The 16,523-nt window shown below is 44.1% G+C and overlaps 1 protein-coding gene across 1 annotated transcript; it reads right to left on the minus strand.

The window, feature by feature from the left end:
- Window positions 1–5,768: 5,768 nt before the first annotated feature.
- Window positions 5,769–13,455, minus strand: LOC146762591 (uncharacterized). The gene has a single exon (XM_085547862.1). The coding sequence runs from the start codon at window positions 9,105–9,107 to the stop codon at window positions 7,590–7,592; it is 1,518 nt and encodes a 505-aa protein (XP_085403988.1). The 5' UTR covers window positions 9,108–13,455; the 3' UTR covers window positions 5,769–7,589.
- Window positions 13,456–16,523: the final 3,068 nt, after the last annotated feature.

Genomic DNA, 16,523 nt, shown 5'->3' on the forward strand with positions numbered 1-16,523 from the left:
TGGTGTGCTCTGAAGGGCTAATCTTTTCTAGACTTCTGTGGTGCAAGCCTGGAGTCTTCAATAAAAATACAGATCAAAGTGTCTACTTTTTGCTGAGGTCATTGACAGTTGTTGATAAACTGGGTTAGCTAAAAAGTATCTAGAGGTGGGATCCATGGTACTGAACTTTAAAAGTTTGGGGGTATGTATCTACATTAAAGCTGCTCCCCAGGGCCTTTCTTGCCCTAATTTAGTTACCTGCTTGAGAGTGGAATGAATCATACCCTGCAAAGCACCCCACCTGGCTGACTACAAAGGAAGCCTCACTCAGTGACTGGATACTGCATTGGGGGAAGCCTATTTGGGACAGATGAATCCCGAGTTGGAGGTTTTTATGCACAATTTGATTGATGTTGTAAAGGAAAGGTTTGTTTTCTTTTACCTCTGACAGCATGATGAAGGTGATTGCTGCTCTGGGAAATACAGTATCTTGTGTTTTCCTAGGATGCTTTTACCTTTCTGAGAAATCATAAGGAAAACTGCAACATAATTTTTTTTCCAGGGTTATATTTGAGTTATCATAAAACTTGTCAGAAGACATTTTTATATGGACAGGTACAGGCTAACTTTTACCCAGAAGTCAAATAGTAAGCATGCCTAGACAAAAAGCCATCCTGGAGAGCACAGAAGACCTGAGGTCTGTCTGTACATGTTATGATATTTAGGTTGACTTGTCTAGTGTTCTTTCTTTCATAAATACATAGAGCCATTAGATGTTTGGGTTGTGCTCATGGAAGTGATGGAGTTGTGGAGATGTTCTAGAGCCATGTGGTTGTGGCAGTGACATGTTCAGTGGGCATGGTGGAGATGGGCTGACAGTTGGACTAGGTCATCTTAAAGATCTTCTTCAGCCTTAATGAGATTCTTCAGTTCTATGATTCTGTGTTGACACAGGCACAGTCTGAAGTGATTGTCTGAGGAGAACAGCAAAAACTGACCCCTGCAACTGAGAAAGGTCTGGATCCAGCTTCTCTGAGGTACATACAAAAGGTTACTCACAGAGAAATGCTGGGGAACTAGAAGGGCCCTTGAGGTAGCCTGAGCAGCTATGGTACAGGAAATATTTTAGTGATGAGGAAGTAAGGGAGTAGTTAAGGATGAGAGAGCTGTGGAAATAGCAGAGAAGCAATCTTGGAGAAGCTCTAATAGCTGGACGTTACAGGGTAGCCAGAGTCAGGGCAGTCCAAAGAGGTGCAAAACCAGCATCTAGCTCCCAGTCTCTCTGCTGGCATTTCACTGTTGTTGGACAAAGCGAGTGGGGAGCTGAGCATGAAGCACTCTGGGACTCTCCTGGCAGCTTTTTCTATGGCACAAAATCACTGCTGTGTGATCTAGCTGACCATTCAGAGCCTGCCCACACAACCATGCATTCAGCTGCTACGTGACCTGGCAGTGCAGAGCTTTCACATGACTGAGGGATGAACTATGGCCTCAAAAGATGCAAAGAGAATATAGCATGTGACATTGAGCTGTTTATAGCAAGGTGTTACTGGTTGCCTTAAAGCAAAACCTTTGCTCCATGGTAAGGTCCTGGCACATTGAGATGAGGAGAAAAATAGATGAGGCCGATTCAGAAGTGAAAAAAGGAGAGCTGAGATATTCTCTAATTGCTAAATGGAAGGTCCACAGTCACAGGCAGGCACTGAACACGTGAGAAAAAAAAAGCCAGCTGTTATGTGTGTCATCATGAGAAAAAGCAGAACTGACAGAAGAGGGAGACTTAGTAACTGTGAGCAAGAAAATATTCTGCTGTCATTTGTTTCTACTTTTTTTTTTTTTTCTCCTTTTTTTTTCTTTTTTTTTCTGGGAAATAGGACTTTGTGGGCATACTTTGTAAATAAGATCTCATCAAAGAATATCTCTGATGCTGTCATTATTTTTTTTCTCCTTCCATAAACAATTCTAACAGAAACTAGCTCTGATAATATGGTAAAATGTGCCCTCAGGAAAAAAAAAGTTGCTTGAAGAGAAAAATCTCGGAAATATGATTTGCAGCAGAGCTTTTATTTAGATCCGGATGTAGAATAAGATATATCCATATTTGGCTCAAATTCTTGACATGAGATTTAGAAAAGAAAAAAAAGAGGCCCCATCTGAACTGAGGACCTGAGAAAACTGACGTTCCAGGCACAGCCACATGAGACTTTCCAAGATAAATTAGCAGTGGGCCAATTTGTAGATGTTCAGCTGGACTTAGCTCTGCAGACTGAGATGTGAAAGAAGGAGAAGAACACTTCACACAGCTGTGGAATTTGCCAAGGAAACTGAACCTTCATTTGTAACAGCCCACCAGAAGAAAACAAACAGAAAGGTAGAATTCAATTGCTAGAAACCCTCTTAGCCAAGACTTGCTTCTGGTAGGCATCAGAGACAAAAAGCAATTGCAGCTCGGTCTATGAGATTTTTCATCCCTGGGAAACATTATTGAATTTAATTTAGAAAGCAAGAAGATAATGCAGAAAATTCAGGGAGGCTGTTCATATAATTGCTGTTGTGGTGATCAAGTCATACTGTCTTGAGGATAGTTGCTCTCACTTTAAAGCTGGCCAGGAGAGAGAATCACAGCAGACTGGTGATAGTCCCTTGGAACCAAGATGTTGAAGTTCATCACTTGTGTCTAGTTCATCACTTGTGTCTAAAGATCATAGAATCTTAGAATGGCTTGGGTTGGAAGAAACTTTGAAAATCACTGAACTCCACAACTCCCTGTCATTAGCAGGGCTGCCCCCCACCAGCTCAGGCTGCCCAGGGCCCCATCCAACCTGGCCTTCAGTGCCTCCAGGGCACCACAGCTTCTCCAGGGACTGTCTGCTTCTGCTTTGGGTCTGGGAGTAGCAAGAAAAGTTGTACGTTTGTCTATTGGATGGGCAGTAAGACTGTGAAATGCAGGGTGATGATAGACAACACTCAGAACACAATATTTCCTAGAGCTTTTAGTAGTCCAAGAGAGCAATGTTCCTCAAGACCTTGAGTTCCTGCTGTGTCTTAGACTGCAAGTGACAACACAGTCAGTGTGAAAGATGGGGAAAGGTGTTTAAGCTTCCATGATAAAGCTTTAGGCCGTGAAAGCTTTTATTGATCTATTATTCCCTGTGCTTGTTATAGGCACACTGTTGAAACACCTAAGATTTGGTGGGGCAGGAGTAATCCTGAAAGCTCTGATTTCTCCAGGGTATGCAGTTCATTTCTGCACATAATTGGAAATTGACCATGACATCTGCTGTATCTGTCAGACACCAGCACAGATACTGGCAATTAGCAAACTTTCTCATGCAGTAGCTGAACACACTGTTCATCACCACAGAGGAGATTAGAACCAGGAACCACATGCTCTAGAGTAAGAAATCCACCACTGTATGATGTATGAAACAAGAGAAGTCTAACCTTGCCAGTTCTCAGCTCGCAGAAGATAAACTTGAGCTATTTTCTCACATTCTGAAATCCTGATGTTCTTGTAGGAAGTGGGAGGTCTAGGCAAATGAAAGATTTTAGGCACTCCTATTTGGGGAACACCCGAGGGAAGGACTGTTAGAGTGATTTGTTTGCACAGTGCCTAAAATAAAGGGGCCCTGATCCATAGTGTTAGGGGAATAGGAATAACAACAACAGTAGTCTTTCCCTTTTCAGTGGGGACTCCTTACAGGATGGACGAAGAACACAGTGGACTGGGATCTGACCTATGTCAGACTTGTAGCATTATGGTTTTTTTTTTTGTAAAGTTCTATGTGGACAGACCTTTTTTGACATCTGAATATGACTCATGCTCTATCAATGTGACAGGTGATGAGGAACTGGGAGAGTCAGCTCTGCCTCTGAGCATAGGCAGGTAGGTTTCCATTGAAGATTAAGGGTTGGACATATGTGTCCATGGAAATGTGTCCGTGGAATTAGGAGTAACAAAATTACATCCTGTAAATTCTGCATACGTAGTGAGCTGTTAGGATCTTCTTTTTTTTTCTTCTTATTTTTTCTTTTATTTTTTCCCCCAATGTAACTGCATAGCAAAGTAAATGAGTGCTTTCAAACTGAGCATCCTCTCACTCCTCAGGAATGATGATGCTGTTATGTGTGCTGCAGTCTTTTCCCCTTTCAGCCATGCTACATTGGAAAAGACCTTTAAAGTCATCTGGTCCAACCACCACCAACTACCACCATGCCCACTGACCATGTCCCTCAGTGCCACATCTCCATCATCTCCTCATGCAACAGAGTTCCTGAGTGATGGTTTCATAAACACCTCACCTCGGGGTCTTATAGAGACCAGTCTCATCTCTTAAGGTGGGCAGTATTAGTACTGTGGGCTAATGCTGAGATAAGATGCTCAGCTAACAAGTAGGGAAGGTTACTGCTGCCTTCAGCAAGGAAAAGTATCCTGATATTTGCTGTACTCTGATCCTTTCTGCTTTACCCCACAGCTCACTGAGCACTGATTCCACAGAGGACATCTTTTGCCTCTTTTTTTCTGATTGCTCTGTCACTGAATTATGTAAGTAATGACTTTAATATGGCAATCAAAACGTGAGGCAGTAACAGAGACACTCTGGCAACCAAAACAAGTGAAAACCCCTGTAAGATTAATGTTCTTGTTCTTTCTCCCATGGTAAAATGTCAGTATTTTAGGAGATAAAATGTTTTCAGCTGTGCACAGAAGGGTTTTTATTTAAGTGACCGCAATTTCAGACTTTCCATTGTGTTCTCCTTCTCCTCCTCTCTTTCTTTATGAACAAACTAGTATCATTTATTTAAAATTCTCCCTGTTTTCATTGGAATGTAGTTAATTGACTTGGAAGGAGCATAATCTCTTGAAGAAAAACATGCTTACCATGTAAACAGCTCTTTCTCAAAAGGTTTACAAAAAAGCAGATTATGTACAAATTCTTAGAATGCTCCTCTGTGCCAAATGCTGTTGAATTTTCTTGTGTTGGTCAAGTCCTAGCATCAAAACATGACATCTGTATGATTATTTATCCTGTTTATTAACTAACATATAGCTATGATAATCTGACTGCTAATGATCTTAGTATGGCCATATAAGCTGTTCACAGCAGTAGCACAAACCGCATGCAATTTGGCTGGTTTTGAGTTTAAGCAGGAAAGTAAAAATTACTGGGTTTCATGCAAAACTGTTTGGCCCATGAACCTTTCATCAAATCTGCAAGAATAACTTATTTGTTTTTGGTTCCCCCCCGCCTCTTCTCTCTACACACACCCCTATATTATGGAAAAGCTTAAATGAATGTTGTGTTTTTGTTACGTAACTTCAGGCCAGTGGCTGAAAATCAGGCATATGATAGGTTTCCTGGTTACTGATCTACCAAAATCAGTGTTTTTGTGTATATATAGGCATACCAATGTATCTCACTGCTGTGGCCTGTTCTTTATGAAATGTTGATAAAATCCTTGATGCTATGTGCTTATCAGCCAGACCAAGCTCAACTGGGCAGCCCAGGTGGAACACATCTGCCTGAATTTCAGTGTAAATGTTTGGATTCAAAATGTACTTCCCCTACTAAGTTGCCACAGGGGCAGCTGAAGTCTGAGTTCATCTGCATCTCTGATAAGAAAGCAGTTAAGTTGCTATTTTTGAGCATTATGGCAGTAATACTTTCCTGCTGGGACTTCTATCTCATGCCCAGCCTCCCTGAAGTTCATGCAGTCACCAAGCTGGTGTCTCGCTCCAATTTGTAGGAGGGAGGCAAGGTTCTTTGATATGTGTATACCCGGCATGAGATTAAGAAGCAACGGTTCAAATGTTGGTCCAACCAGTTTATTAAAGTATTAAAGTCCTAGCTATTTTTAGGGAGATGGGGAAGGGAAGGTAGGCGATAGAAAAAGTAGGAAATGTAAGCAAGGAGTCTTTGCAGAGAGCGAAAGAGATAGTCACCACCGTGGGTCCAGCGAGGTACACAGTAGGTCCGTTGATCTCAGGAACTCGTCTGATCGCCGCAGGGGATGGGAGACAGCCAGGGAGCTCCGCAGCAAGCCGGTCCCGGGGGTTCTTCCGACGAAGTTTCCCCCTTAGGGAATTCTCCGTCAAAGGTGTCTTTGGGAGTTTGTCTCCAAAGTCCCCAGTTTAGCGAGGGTCTTTTATCCCCCATTTCGGTGGGGGTTCTTCTTCTTCTTAACAAACGCTTCTTTGTAAGAAGATTTAAAACTAACTTTTCTGACATTCCTGCCCCACAGATAAGCCAGCAAGGGTTGGAGGTCTCTGTTGCCTGACACAAGATTTACCACCTTCTGCAGGGGTCTGCTCCTCCTAACAGCACCCCTGGAAAAGACAGCTTGTCTTGTTCCTGCTTATCTTTACAGTCCTAAGCAGGGATGGTATGATAACAACCATCATTCACCCTCCTGGATAGTTAGCAGTCGCCTGTCAGAGTCTTATCACCAGATAGGCCTCACGAAAGCAAGCTTTGAGACAACAAAAGAAAACCAGTTCTGTCTTTCACACCACCCCGTGGCTCAAAGGTTGCTTGAAATTGATGCGCAAATGACCATTCACGGTGGTGAGGAAAGGAAAAAAAAAAAAAAAAGTAAGCATAAGGGAAAAGCGGGATAGGTGATATGGGGGAATTAAATGTTACACAATTGCTATAAAGGATTTTTTGGGCTTGGTTACAAATGTTGCCCTGATCTGTTGGACTACTTCTTCATCAGTCGAAACAGTCATAAAGTACATAGAGGATACCACGCGCTGTATAAGTGTAATAAAACATGGAATCATACAAGGAACAAACATAAGAGTTACAACAACACATAATAGATAAAATAGAATATGTTTCACCCATGGGCCACCTGGAAGCCAGGAAAAGAGGTCTGTATCTAGGTTTTTCCAGGTTTGGACAGGAACATGGGCTATTTTCCTTATACCCTGGGCAATTTGCTTAACAATTTCACCGTTGTCATCAATTTTCAGACAACAATTGGAATCATTCAATTTGCCACAGACACCACCTTCTTCAGCTAGTAAGTAATCGAGAACCATACGGTGTTGGAGAATCGCTGTTCGCATCTGTGTGGCTTGATCTGCAAGGAGGTCAAGCGCATAAGCTGTTTCGTTAGTAATGATTTCAAGGACTGCCTGTAATCTGATGATGCGGTTCAAGTTATAAATAGGTTCTCGAGCACCGTTAATTATTTCACTGGGATTCCAGGTAGCTGGCCCATAGTATTTGATTATACGTTGAGGGGGCCAATCATCTTTGCCCCAAGTCTGGCCACTACCACTTGTTAGGGAGGTATCAATAGACCTCCGCTGTCGGCTGAGATCATCATATACTTTGATACCTAACTCATTGCCATGGCTTGAGAATGTATGCCACCCATTGCATCTGCTACAAACATTTTCCTGCGAGAAGGGGTTACACCAGCACGGTCAGCATCTTCTGTTTTAATAGCAGAAATTTGTGCTCCTGTATCTACCAGAAATGTCAGAGGAACTAGTCTAGGTTCAACAATACATGTGATTAACAGGTCATTTCCTTTTGTTGTGAGCTTTCTAATGTGCATCCAACCTTCGCCCCCCCGCTCACTTGAGAGGAGCGAAGGTATTAGTTTTCCTGTGGCCCTAGCATCTGGGCTGATTCCAAAGAGGGGGCACTCGGAGTTAGGCGGTTGCTCTTTTCGAGCTTTTGGTTCGGCCATCCATTAACTAACTTCTCTAACCTGTCAGTAGATAATCCATTCATTAAGTCTCGTGGAATGCCCTTCTGCCAGCCTAGTGTCCAAAGATTATTACGTTTATGATCTATATTTCGCCCACTTGGTTTCATAGAAAATGAGACCCCTTTAGATTCATTGTTCTCTAGTCTGGATAGTGGAGGGGTTGAATTGGCCACTGCACGCCTCACTCCTTTTGTTTCAAATTTACTGGTGGAAGAAATCACCGGCCCATATTTTCTCCCGTAGTTAATTAATTCTTGGGCAACCTCCCCCCATGTCCATACTTTATGTCCTGACTGCAGATGGTTAGAGGTTACAACTCCTTCTAATGCTGCCCGGGTTCTTTCTCCCTGAGGCACAGCCTGTATCTTTCCTTGCAGTTGTATGCCTATGGGTTTCAGTGATTCTGGAAGCCCCCTAATTAAAGGAGTCATCCTTTCAGGATCAACAGGCATCATCATAGGTGATTCATGGTGTGGCTGCAGCTTTCTATCATACATCATTTGCAGACAAGCAGCCTTTTGGACACTTTCCACTAATTGATCAACTGTTCCAGTAATGGCGAGGGGGTCTCCCCTTTCTAAAGGGTTAAGACCGCCTGCCCAATAGGCAGCCCTCTGTGTTAGGGACCAGGGAGCACGGTTGTTACCAGTAGTTAAAAATACTCCTGGCCCCCAATAACCTTCAGCTTCCTTTTCAGTTAACATTATTTGGTCTCCTCCAGTGAGACTAACCCTCCATACATACTCTGTTTCAGATTCTTTTGGAGAGCGGCTAAAATCTTTTCTCAGTTTAGCTAATTCAGTGGCAGAGAAGGGAACTTCTTTAACATTCATTTGAGGGTCTGGATCCTCACTGTTATCAAACGTATATTCAGTTTTTATCAAAGGACGCAATTGGGCTGGCAAGTCCTCTAATTTGTTAAGTCTGGACTTTATTTCTTTCAGTCCTTCTAGAGGGTAGATTTTTTCTTGAGGCAAATTATGAACAACACTGTCGGTATTCTCCCTACACCTTAATTGTTCCTTCAGAGCCTCTAGTAAAAGGGCTGCATCATGTTTCTCATATTCTAATTGCTTTTTGAGCTCCTCTGTCTGTTTCTGCAGAGTCCGAACTAATTCTTGCAGAGATTCTATAGTTTGGTTTTCAGCTTTAAGCTGCTGGTCTCGGAATTCTATAGCAGCAACCAGAGCAGAACCCAATACTGCACAAATAAACGATTTTCCTTTTCCAGCTCGGCAACGAGCATTCCTTTGCAGAACACTAATACGGTCTGAAACACTCTGCATGTTATACCAATTTTGTCGTGCCCAATCCACCCCTGATAAAGAGGGTCGAGCACCATGCTTTTCTAAAAGGTCAAATAACACATCTTCACTTTTCGTGGCGACAATACTATCACTCATTTTTCAATACCCTAAAGGACACACACTAAGGGAGGAGAAGGTACACTTAACTGCTTACCCCTCCCCAGGGGAGCACACACCTATTAACCAAAAGTAAATACTCAAATCGCTATTCCTTTTCTTTGTGCGGAGACAAAGAGGCTCAAACAACACTTTCAAAGGGAAACGCTTACACGCAAATCACTCCTCACTTCCCTGCAAGGCCGTAATGAGAACACCAAACGCCACACCTAGACAACAATACACTTCTAGGTTTCTTAAACAACTTTCTAGACTTCAGTGAAAGGGAATATACTTCTTGGAGAGGCACAAACGTCAAAAAACTACTTCCTCACTTCCCCAAGAGGTGCACACACAAAACTTTCAAATTCCAAAAATACGTTACTAGATACTTAAACCACAAAAATGCGAAATAGTCTTCCCGAGGAGGCACACACGTATAAAACAAGAGCAAATAGTCAAAATTAATTCATACGTCCCCGAGAGGTAAACACATAAGCAGTAAAATTTCAGAATATGGAGCGGTCTTCCTGGAGAGGTGCTCACATCTAAGTTACACAAAACTGTCGCTCCTTGCAACTCCAGGAGGTGCACACAGAAAAGTTTCAGACTATGTCTGGGAGGACAACACTCTCACGGCGGGTATCCTGCCGACTACGCCAATAAAAATGTCTCGCTCCAATTTGTAGGAGGGAGGCAAGGTTCTTTGATATGTGTATACCCGGCATGAGATTAAGAAGCAACGGTTCAAATGTTGGTCCAACCAGTTTATTAAAGTATTAAAGTCCTAGCTATTTTTAGGGAGATGGGGAAGGGAAGGTAGGCGATAGAAAAAGTAGGAAATGTAAGCAAGGAGTCTTTGCAGAGAGCGAAAGAGATAGTCACCACCGTGGGTCCAGCGAGGTACACAGTAGGTCCGTTGATCTCAGGAACTCGTCTGATCGCCGCAGGGGATGGGAGACAGCCAGGGAGCTCCGCAGCAAGCCGGTCCCGGGGGTTCTTCCGACGAAGTTTCCCCCTTAGGGAATTCTCCGTCAAAGGTGTCTTTGGGAGTTTGTCTCCAAAGTCCCCAGTTTAGCGAGGGTCTTTTATCCCCCATTTCGGTGGGGGTTCTTCTTCTTCTTAACAAACGCTTCTTTGTAAGAAGATTTAAAACTAACTTTTCTGACATTCCTGCCCCACAGATAAGCCAGCAAGGGTTGGAGGTCTCTGTTGCCTGACACAAGATTTACCACCTTCTGCAGGGGTCTGCTCCTCCTAACAGCACCCCTGGAAAAGACAGCTTGTCTTGTTCCTGCTTATCTTTACAGTCCTAAGCAGGGATGGTATGATAACAACCATCATTCACCCTCCTGGATAGTTAGCAGTCGCCTGTCAGAGTCTTATCACCAGATAGGCCTCACGAAAGCAAGCTTTGAGACAACAAAAGAAAACCAGTTCTGTCTTTCACAGCTGGCTGTACCTAAGCCAGACTCATGAGGCATTTCTGTGCATTGGATAAGAGCTGTGTCTGTGGTAAGGAGACCTGCTCTACTCTTGGATGTGTGAGGGAGGAGCAGTCCTGTGATCAGTGGTGGCATGGGGCTGAGACTTCTACTGGCTTGCACTCTCCTGGCATGGGCAGAGCTGGCATACAGTCAGTCACTGTGTCTGACACTACAGACATACCCTGTAAGACCCCAGCTCAGCTTTTCAGGCAATAGTTAGAGGAGCCCGACTGCACACTGTAGTGTTATTACTATTTGTATATTGAATAGGAAGACCAGGCACAGGCAGCTGTTGGAGGCATTTGGGGCAGCAGTGTATCTGGGAGGAAGGAAAGGGCAAAGTTCCCCGCTGTTCTTTTTGTCAGCTTCAGAAAGACTGGGCAGGATGCTGCTGCTCTTAGGAAGGAGTCTGATTGTCTGGGACTGCAACAATCCTGCCGGCAAGAATCACTGTCCATTTGTCTTCCTCAATAGCAGGACAAGCAAACCCTGGATTTCCAGTCTCTAGCTGATTCTCCATCTAGCGCTGCCCCTTTGTCTGCCCCTTCCCTCCACATGCTCCTTAGCTTTGGGGCAGCAAATTTCAGTTTTGCTGACACAGCTGAGAAGGCTTTAGCTGGCTTTGCCAGGGAGAGGGCTTTTCTGAAAACTGCTGATGGCATCTAAGTCCTGGAGAGGGTCAAGATTGAGACATACTCATGTTTTTGGCACTCCCGTGGCTGGCTCAGCAACCTGCACTTTGTGGCTCTTGCTTGAAGGCATGCTGCTCTCATGCCTCTTTGTGGGAACTGAGGCTCCCATATTTTGGATGCTGCGAAATCCCCATGGCAACCCAGCATCTGAAAATTAGGCATGGCCTTACAAAGTGTAGCAATGCCCTGGAAAGACTCACTCTAAGTCAAAGAATAATGGACAAAAGCAAGTCAGGGAAAGAAATTTGTGATGTTGGACTTACTAGGCTTTGACAGATACATGGTCTTTCCAGTTTTTTGCTCTCTGTTCCTTCAAAAAAGGTTTGCTCTACCATACTTAGGACATTGCATTACTTTTAAGGAGCAACGTAGCCTCGGGGAAATGAATGGATGGCTCAGAAGGGGAAGTTCATTCAAAGAGATGTCTGAGGGGGGAAATGAGAGCACTTGTGCTTAGTTTCTCACAGATCAGGGATGTATTTAGCTGAATTCTGCAGCTCCGCTGTACAAAAGTACACAAACAAACATGTTTTATTCACACACAGAATAACTGAGTTTTGGGTTTTTTTTGTGCAGTTCGGGAGGGAGACGGGCAGGGAGTGGCTGGACAGAGGAGGGCTTTTTGTTCTCATTTTGCCTTTGGCAAATGCTCCGACTCCAGCAGTGCTTGGAGAAGGGCTGAGATTCTCTGCTGAAAGGTGTGGAGGAGTGCTGGGCACTGCAGCCCGTTCTGCTGGCACAACATCCATACGTGTGCAGAGTGGTCCTAGCTGTACAACAGGCAGACTATTAGTACTTTCTGCCTAAAGTGGGGCTGTCTGAAAAGAAGAACAGTGACATTTTTAAACAAATCAATTTTAACTGGCTCAAGATAAAGCAAATTAATTCTACATGTTCTCAGTCCATTGCTTTCTGCCATCCATCATTCAGGATAATGATAGATTCTCAGTTTATAACTCAGTCAGTGTTTGTTGACAATTTTCTCTAATTAGTTTGAAATACTTCCTGGATCTTTGATTCTTTGCAGTTGCTCAGCACAGGGGAAAGGAGGGCAGTGCAATTTGGAAGCTTAGGAGAGACAGAAAGCCATTGCAGATACATCTGGTAGCCATACAAACTTCTGCTTCAGAAGAGGTTTTATTCACCATTTACCAGCCATGGGTACAAGCCACCTCCAACCTCCTGTGCTGGAGTTTTCATGCTGTTCCAGTGTTTAGATCCCTGAAACTGCAATGGAGTTGCCTATTTGCAAGTGTGGCATATGGCATATAAAGTGTCCTTTAGCAGATCCCCTTGAAGTTGGGGAGGAATGCTTCTTGTCCGCTGACAAACCTTTAAACAGTGTCTGCAAAGCAAAGTTTGAGAGCTGCTGCCTGTACCAGGCCCACTCCAAAAGCTGTCAGAGTGCAGTGTGCCACAGAACAGCATCATGTTTGGCCAAGTGGGCCATGAGTGTTCTCAATTTCTGCAGTAGCAGGAGTTCAGTATGGTAAAAAGCACAGCAACAGGTTGTCCACAGTGATAGTGGATTCCCCATCCCTGGAGACACTCAAGGTCAGGCTGAACAGGGCTCTGAGCACCTGGGCTGAACCAGATGGTATTTAAAGGTCCCTTCTAACTCAAATGATTCTGTGATTCTATGAAAAATACCCAGACTGTATGAGAAGGGGACAGCCTTTGCTGGGACAGAGGAACAGAAAACAAACATTTTGCTTTTCAGGGAGAAGATTCCTTACTAACCTGTAGTCTAGGGACAGAGAACAGATGTGCTAGGTACACCAACCAGGCTTCTCTGAGATGGACTGAGCCTGTCATACAAGTCCTGGCATGAGCAGGTCACTTTGAGGATGGGCAGAGTGGACAGAGGGGAGCATCTGAGAGAGGGGCAAAAGGATAAATGGCGGAACAGAAGGAATTAGGGATTTAGGGTACAAAGATGAGTGTTTTATTAAAGAGCAGTGGGAAACAGTACCAGGGAGAAGGATGGAGATAGCTGAGCCAGCCAGGTTGTTATGAGGACTGTAATGTTGCTGTGGAGCTAGCATACCATGAGGGCTGCCTTTTCTATTGCATGCTGCTTCTCTCCCCTTCAAAATTAAGCTTACGCGTGAATCATTTTGAATGTAACTAATGTTTTATTATTAGGTATTTTGGAAACAGAAACTGGAAAAAAAACAGAAAACAAAAAAACAGCAAAATCTTGACCTGGCTTTTCTCTTAATGAGCAACTGAGAACGCGAATAACATTTGCTGTTGATGTACAGCAGCGTGCTGGGAGTCTGTGTTGTCTGACTAAATAAGTAATTTATTGTGTAGGTTCATGGCATGCTGGAGGAAGAGGAGGTCAGGTGGGAGGAAGAAGGACACTGGCCAGGCAACTGCCAGCAAGACCTGAGGTTTTCAGGAGAGGAAGTATGTTGGCATGAGTGCAGCTCCATCCTTGGACTGCAGAATCCTGGCTTTTGTAACAGGATCCTCTTGATAGGTGATAAAACACAGTTTTTATTTGGAGTGTGAATGAACTTTCACAGCTGTGGCTTCCATCTCATTGTGTGCTCTCCAGCTTCCTGGCTTCTCCAGCTGGTCCCCTCCCTGGGAGTCACCTGTGTGCTGCTGCATGGAGATGTGGGACCACCAGTGGGAAAGCAATGAGCAGGCCAGACAGTGGAGAGTGCCTGATTTGTCCTTGTCCAGCAATAAGTCTTTCTTGGGGTGTCTTCTGCCAACCACTCTTTGGTAAGAGCTTTCCTGTGGAAAGGAAGCAGTGGGTCTAGCCAATTCATTCTGAATAAAGGACACAAAGTTCTCTAAGAAGTATGGGCAAGAGAAAGTATTTGCACTACAGCTTACAATGCAAGGACGAATTTGGGAATAATGCTCTCTGAGAACATTCCAGGTGGACACTAACGGACAGCAAATGGAGGTAGAATGCTGCCACAAGCCTTGACAGGCATCAGAAAGTGATGAAACAAATTGGTAAAACAAAAACTTTCAGGGGGCCATAAGGAATAACAACAAAACTATCCTCTGCCTAACTCAGGTGTAGCTTGCTAAAGGCTGAAAGCACATCAAGGAGTTATAATATATACTTCTCTTGTTTTTGTAGTTCTGTCTGGATTTATCCTGTTGGATGTTTCCAGTGCAAGACATTAAAATAGATGGATTTGTGCTCTGAGCCGGCATGGGCTGTTCTTTGGTTCTTTCATGCTCTCAAATTTCTACTGCACTTTTAAGTACAGTACTGCATCAAATCTTTATTAATCGCATCAAATCTTCATGAATTGTTAAAATAGAGTAGAAAAGCCTGTGAAAGAATCTAGTTATTACTATCCTAGTGGCAGAGCTCTGAGACATCAGTGTCAGTCAGTTCCTGCTTTGCTAGCCTCTGTTTGAGCATATATGATATATGTGGCTTGCACTAAAAAAAAAAAAAAAAAGAAAAAATAAGAGAGAGAGAAAAACTCAACCAGATATTGTTTCTAGTGTGCAATGGATGCTGAGGGCAGCTTGATGACCAAGAATCGGGATAAGGCTGAAGTACTGAATGCCTTCTTTGCCTTAGCTTTTAATAGGAAGACTTGTTACTCCCTGGGAATGCAGTCCCCTGCACTGTTAGATAGGGATGAGCAACAGAATAGGCCCTTAGCTGCTCTGATGTTCACCTGGGTGAGAAGGATGGAGCATCTCACAGGGTTGCATGGATCCTCTTAGGACTCCAGGTTCACTGTGCTCTGATGCTTGCTTGGAAATAGACTGTCTTACACCTCCTGTGGAACCTCCTGTGGCCTCTTGTTCCTGGGGGAAAGCTTGCAGCCAGACACTGTGTGGGGCTGCTGCAAACTACTACAGCAGGGGGTGAGCAGCCACTGGAGAGTGTGCCTGGGCACTGGGGGGCTGCAGTGATGCCAGTATAGAGCTCCTTAGGGATTAATTTAGTCAGCAGAGTAAGCAGCCACCTGGGTGGGTAAAGCCGGATGGGTGGAGAAGCAGCAAAATGGCTATTTTCTGCTGTCTATGCCTGTGCCAGAGCCCCAGGGAGGTGAGGCAGGAGCTGAATTATGTGGAGCATGTGGGTCCTGCTGGAGAGCAGGAGGTGGAGAAATGGGGAGCACGTGAAGGCCCTCCTCTGGCAATGGCAGATCTCATCCCTTTGACAGCAGCAGGAAGAATTCATTGGAGATATAGGGCTCTTTTGTCCTTGCCAGGATTGCTAAGTCCTACAGCCTGAGTGTTTGTCCACCCTTTCGTACAAGAAAGATGGAGGTTCTTCTTGCTCTCTTGAACAAGTCCTCATTCCAACAGGTTCAGCATACATTCACTTTTACCTACTGCAGTGGGGGGCCTTGAGTATTTAATGACCAGAAGGGCGTTTCTATATTGCAGAGAACTTGTTCTACCTGAGAACAGTTTGTGAGATCTAAGACCTTCTGCTGACAGAAGGTTCCAGGTTTGGGTTATCAGATTCTGCTGTGGACTTCAGCACCCATTTCATGTCCCTTCATGGCTGGCTGGCTGGCTGGCTGGCCGGCCTTGAAGCTTATGGGGCTTGACAGGATCCCAGCAACAGAAATCTCAGAGTTCCATAGGATTCTGGAAGCCTGTGCTGGCACAGTGAGATGCAGGCTCCCCTGTGATGAGCTCCCTCTTCTGTTGTCTCTGGAAGTGTTCAAGAACTGTGTGGATGTAGCACTGATGGACACGGCCAGAGGTCATGATGGTGATGAGCCAATGGTCAGACTAGACAATCTTAGTGAACTTTTCCAACCTTAATGATAGTAAGGCTGGCATCTGCTAATTGGAGAAAAGCAGCTGTGATGAAAGTGAGAAAAAGCACCTTCCCTGTACCTTTTGGAGATGCTGTGTATTGGCTGTACCAGGCTTATGGGCAAGCATCTAAAGTGGAGTATGTGCTCAAGGGTTTTGCTGAAGCTCTGCTTGCTCTTACACAGAGATGTAAAAAAATATCATATGATTAAGTGATTTTCTGAACCTGAGCACTAATGCCACAAACATATTGGTCAGGAAATAATGGCATTTTTTTTCTTGCAAGGTATGTACTTTGTCCCTCACAGTGTGAAGATTTAAAGCTCCATAATTTCTTGATTAGGACTAATGCAATAGGGCAAGCTGGGCTCTTGAAGAATGTATGTGATTCCCCTGAAAGGTAATGAAAAGTATATACAAGTTGAGTAGTTGGCTTAGCTTCTGAAGTCAGCTTTTTCATACCAAGACGAGTA

This window comes from Coturnix japonica, chromosome 1 (genome assembly GCF_054131305.1).
Source record: "Coturnix japonica strain WE chromosome 1, WE-NBRP24, whole genome shotgun sequence".
Lineage (NCBI taxonomy): Eukaryota > Metazoa > Chordata > Aves > Galliformes > Phasianidae > Coturnix > Coturnix japonica.

Coding starts and splice junctions, on each gene's coding strand:
- LOC146762591 (XM_085547862.1), bottom strand. CDS start 9,107: ATGAGTGATAGTATTGTCGCCACGAAAAGTGAAGATGTGTTATTTGAC.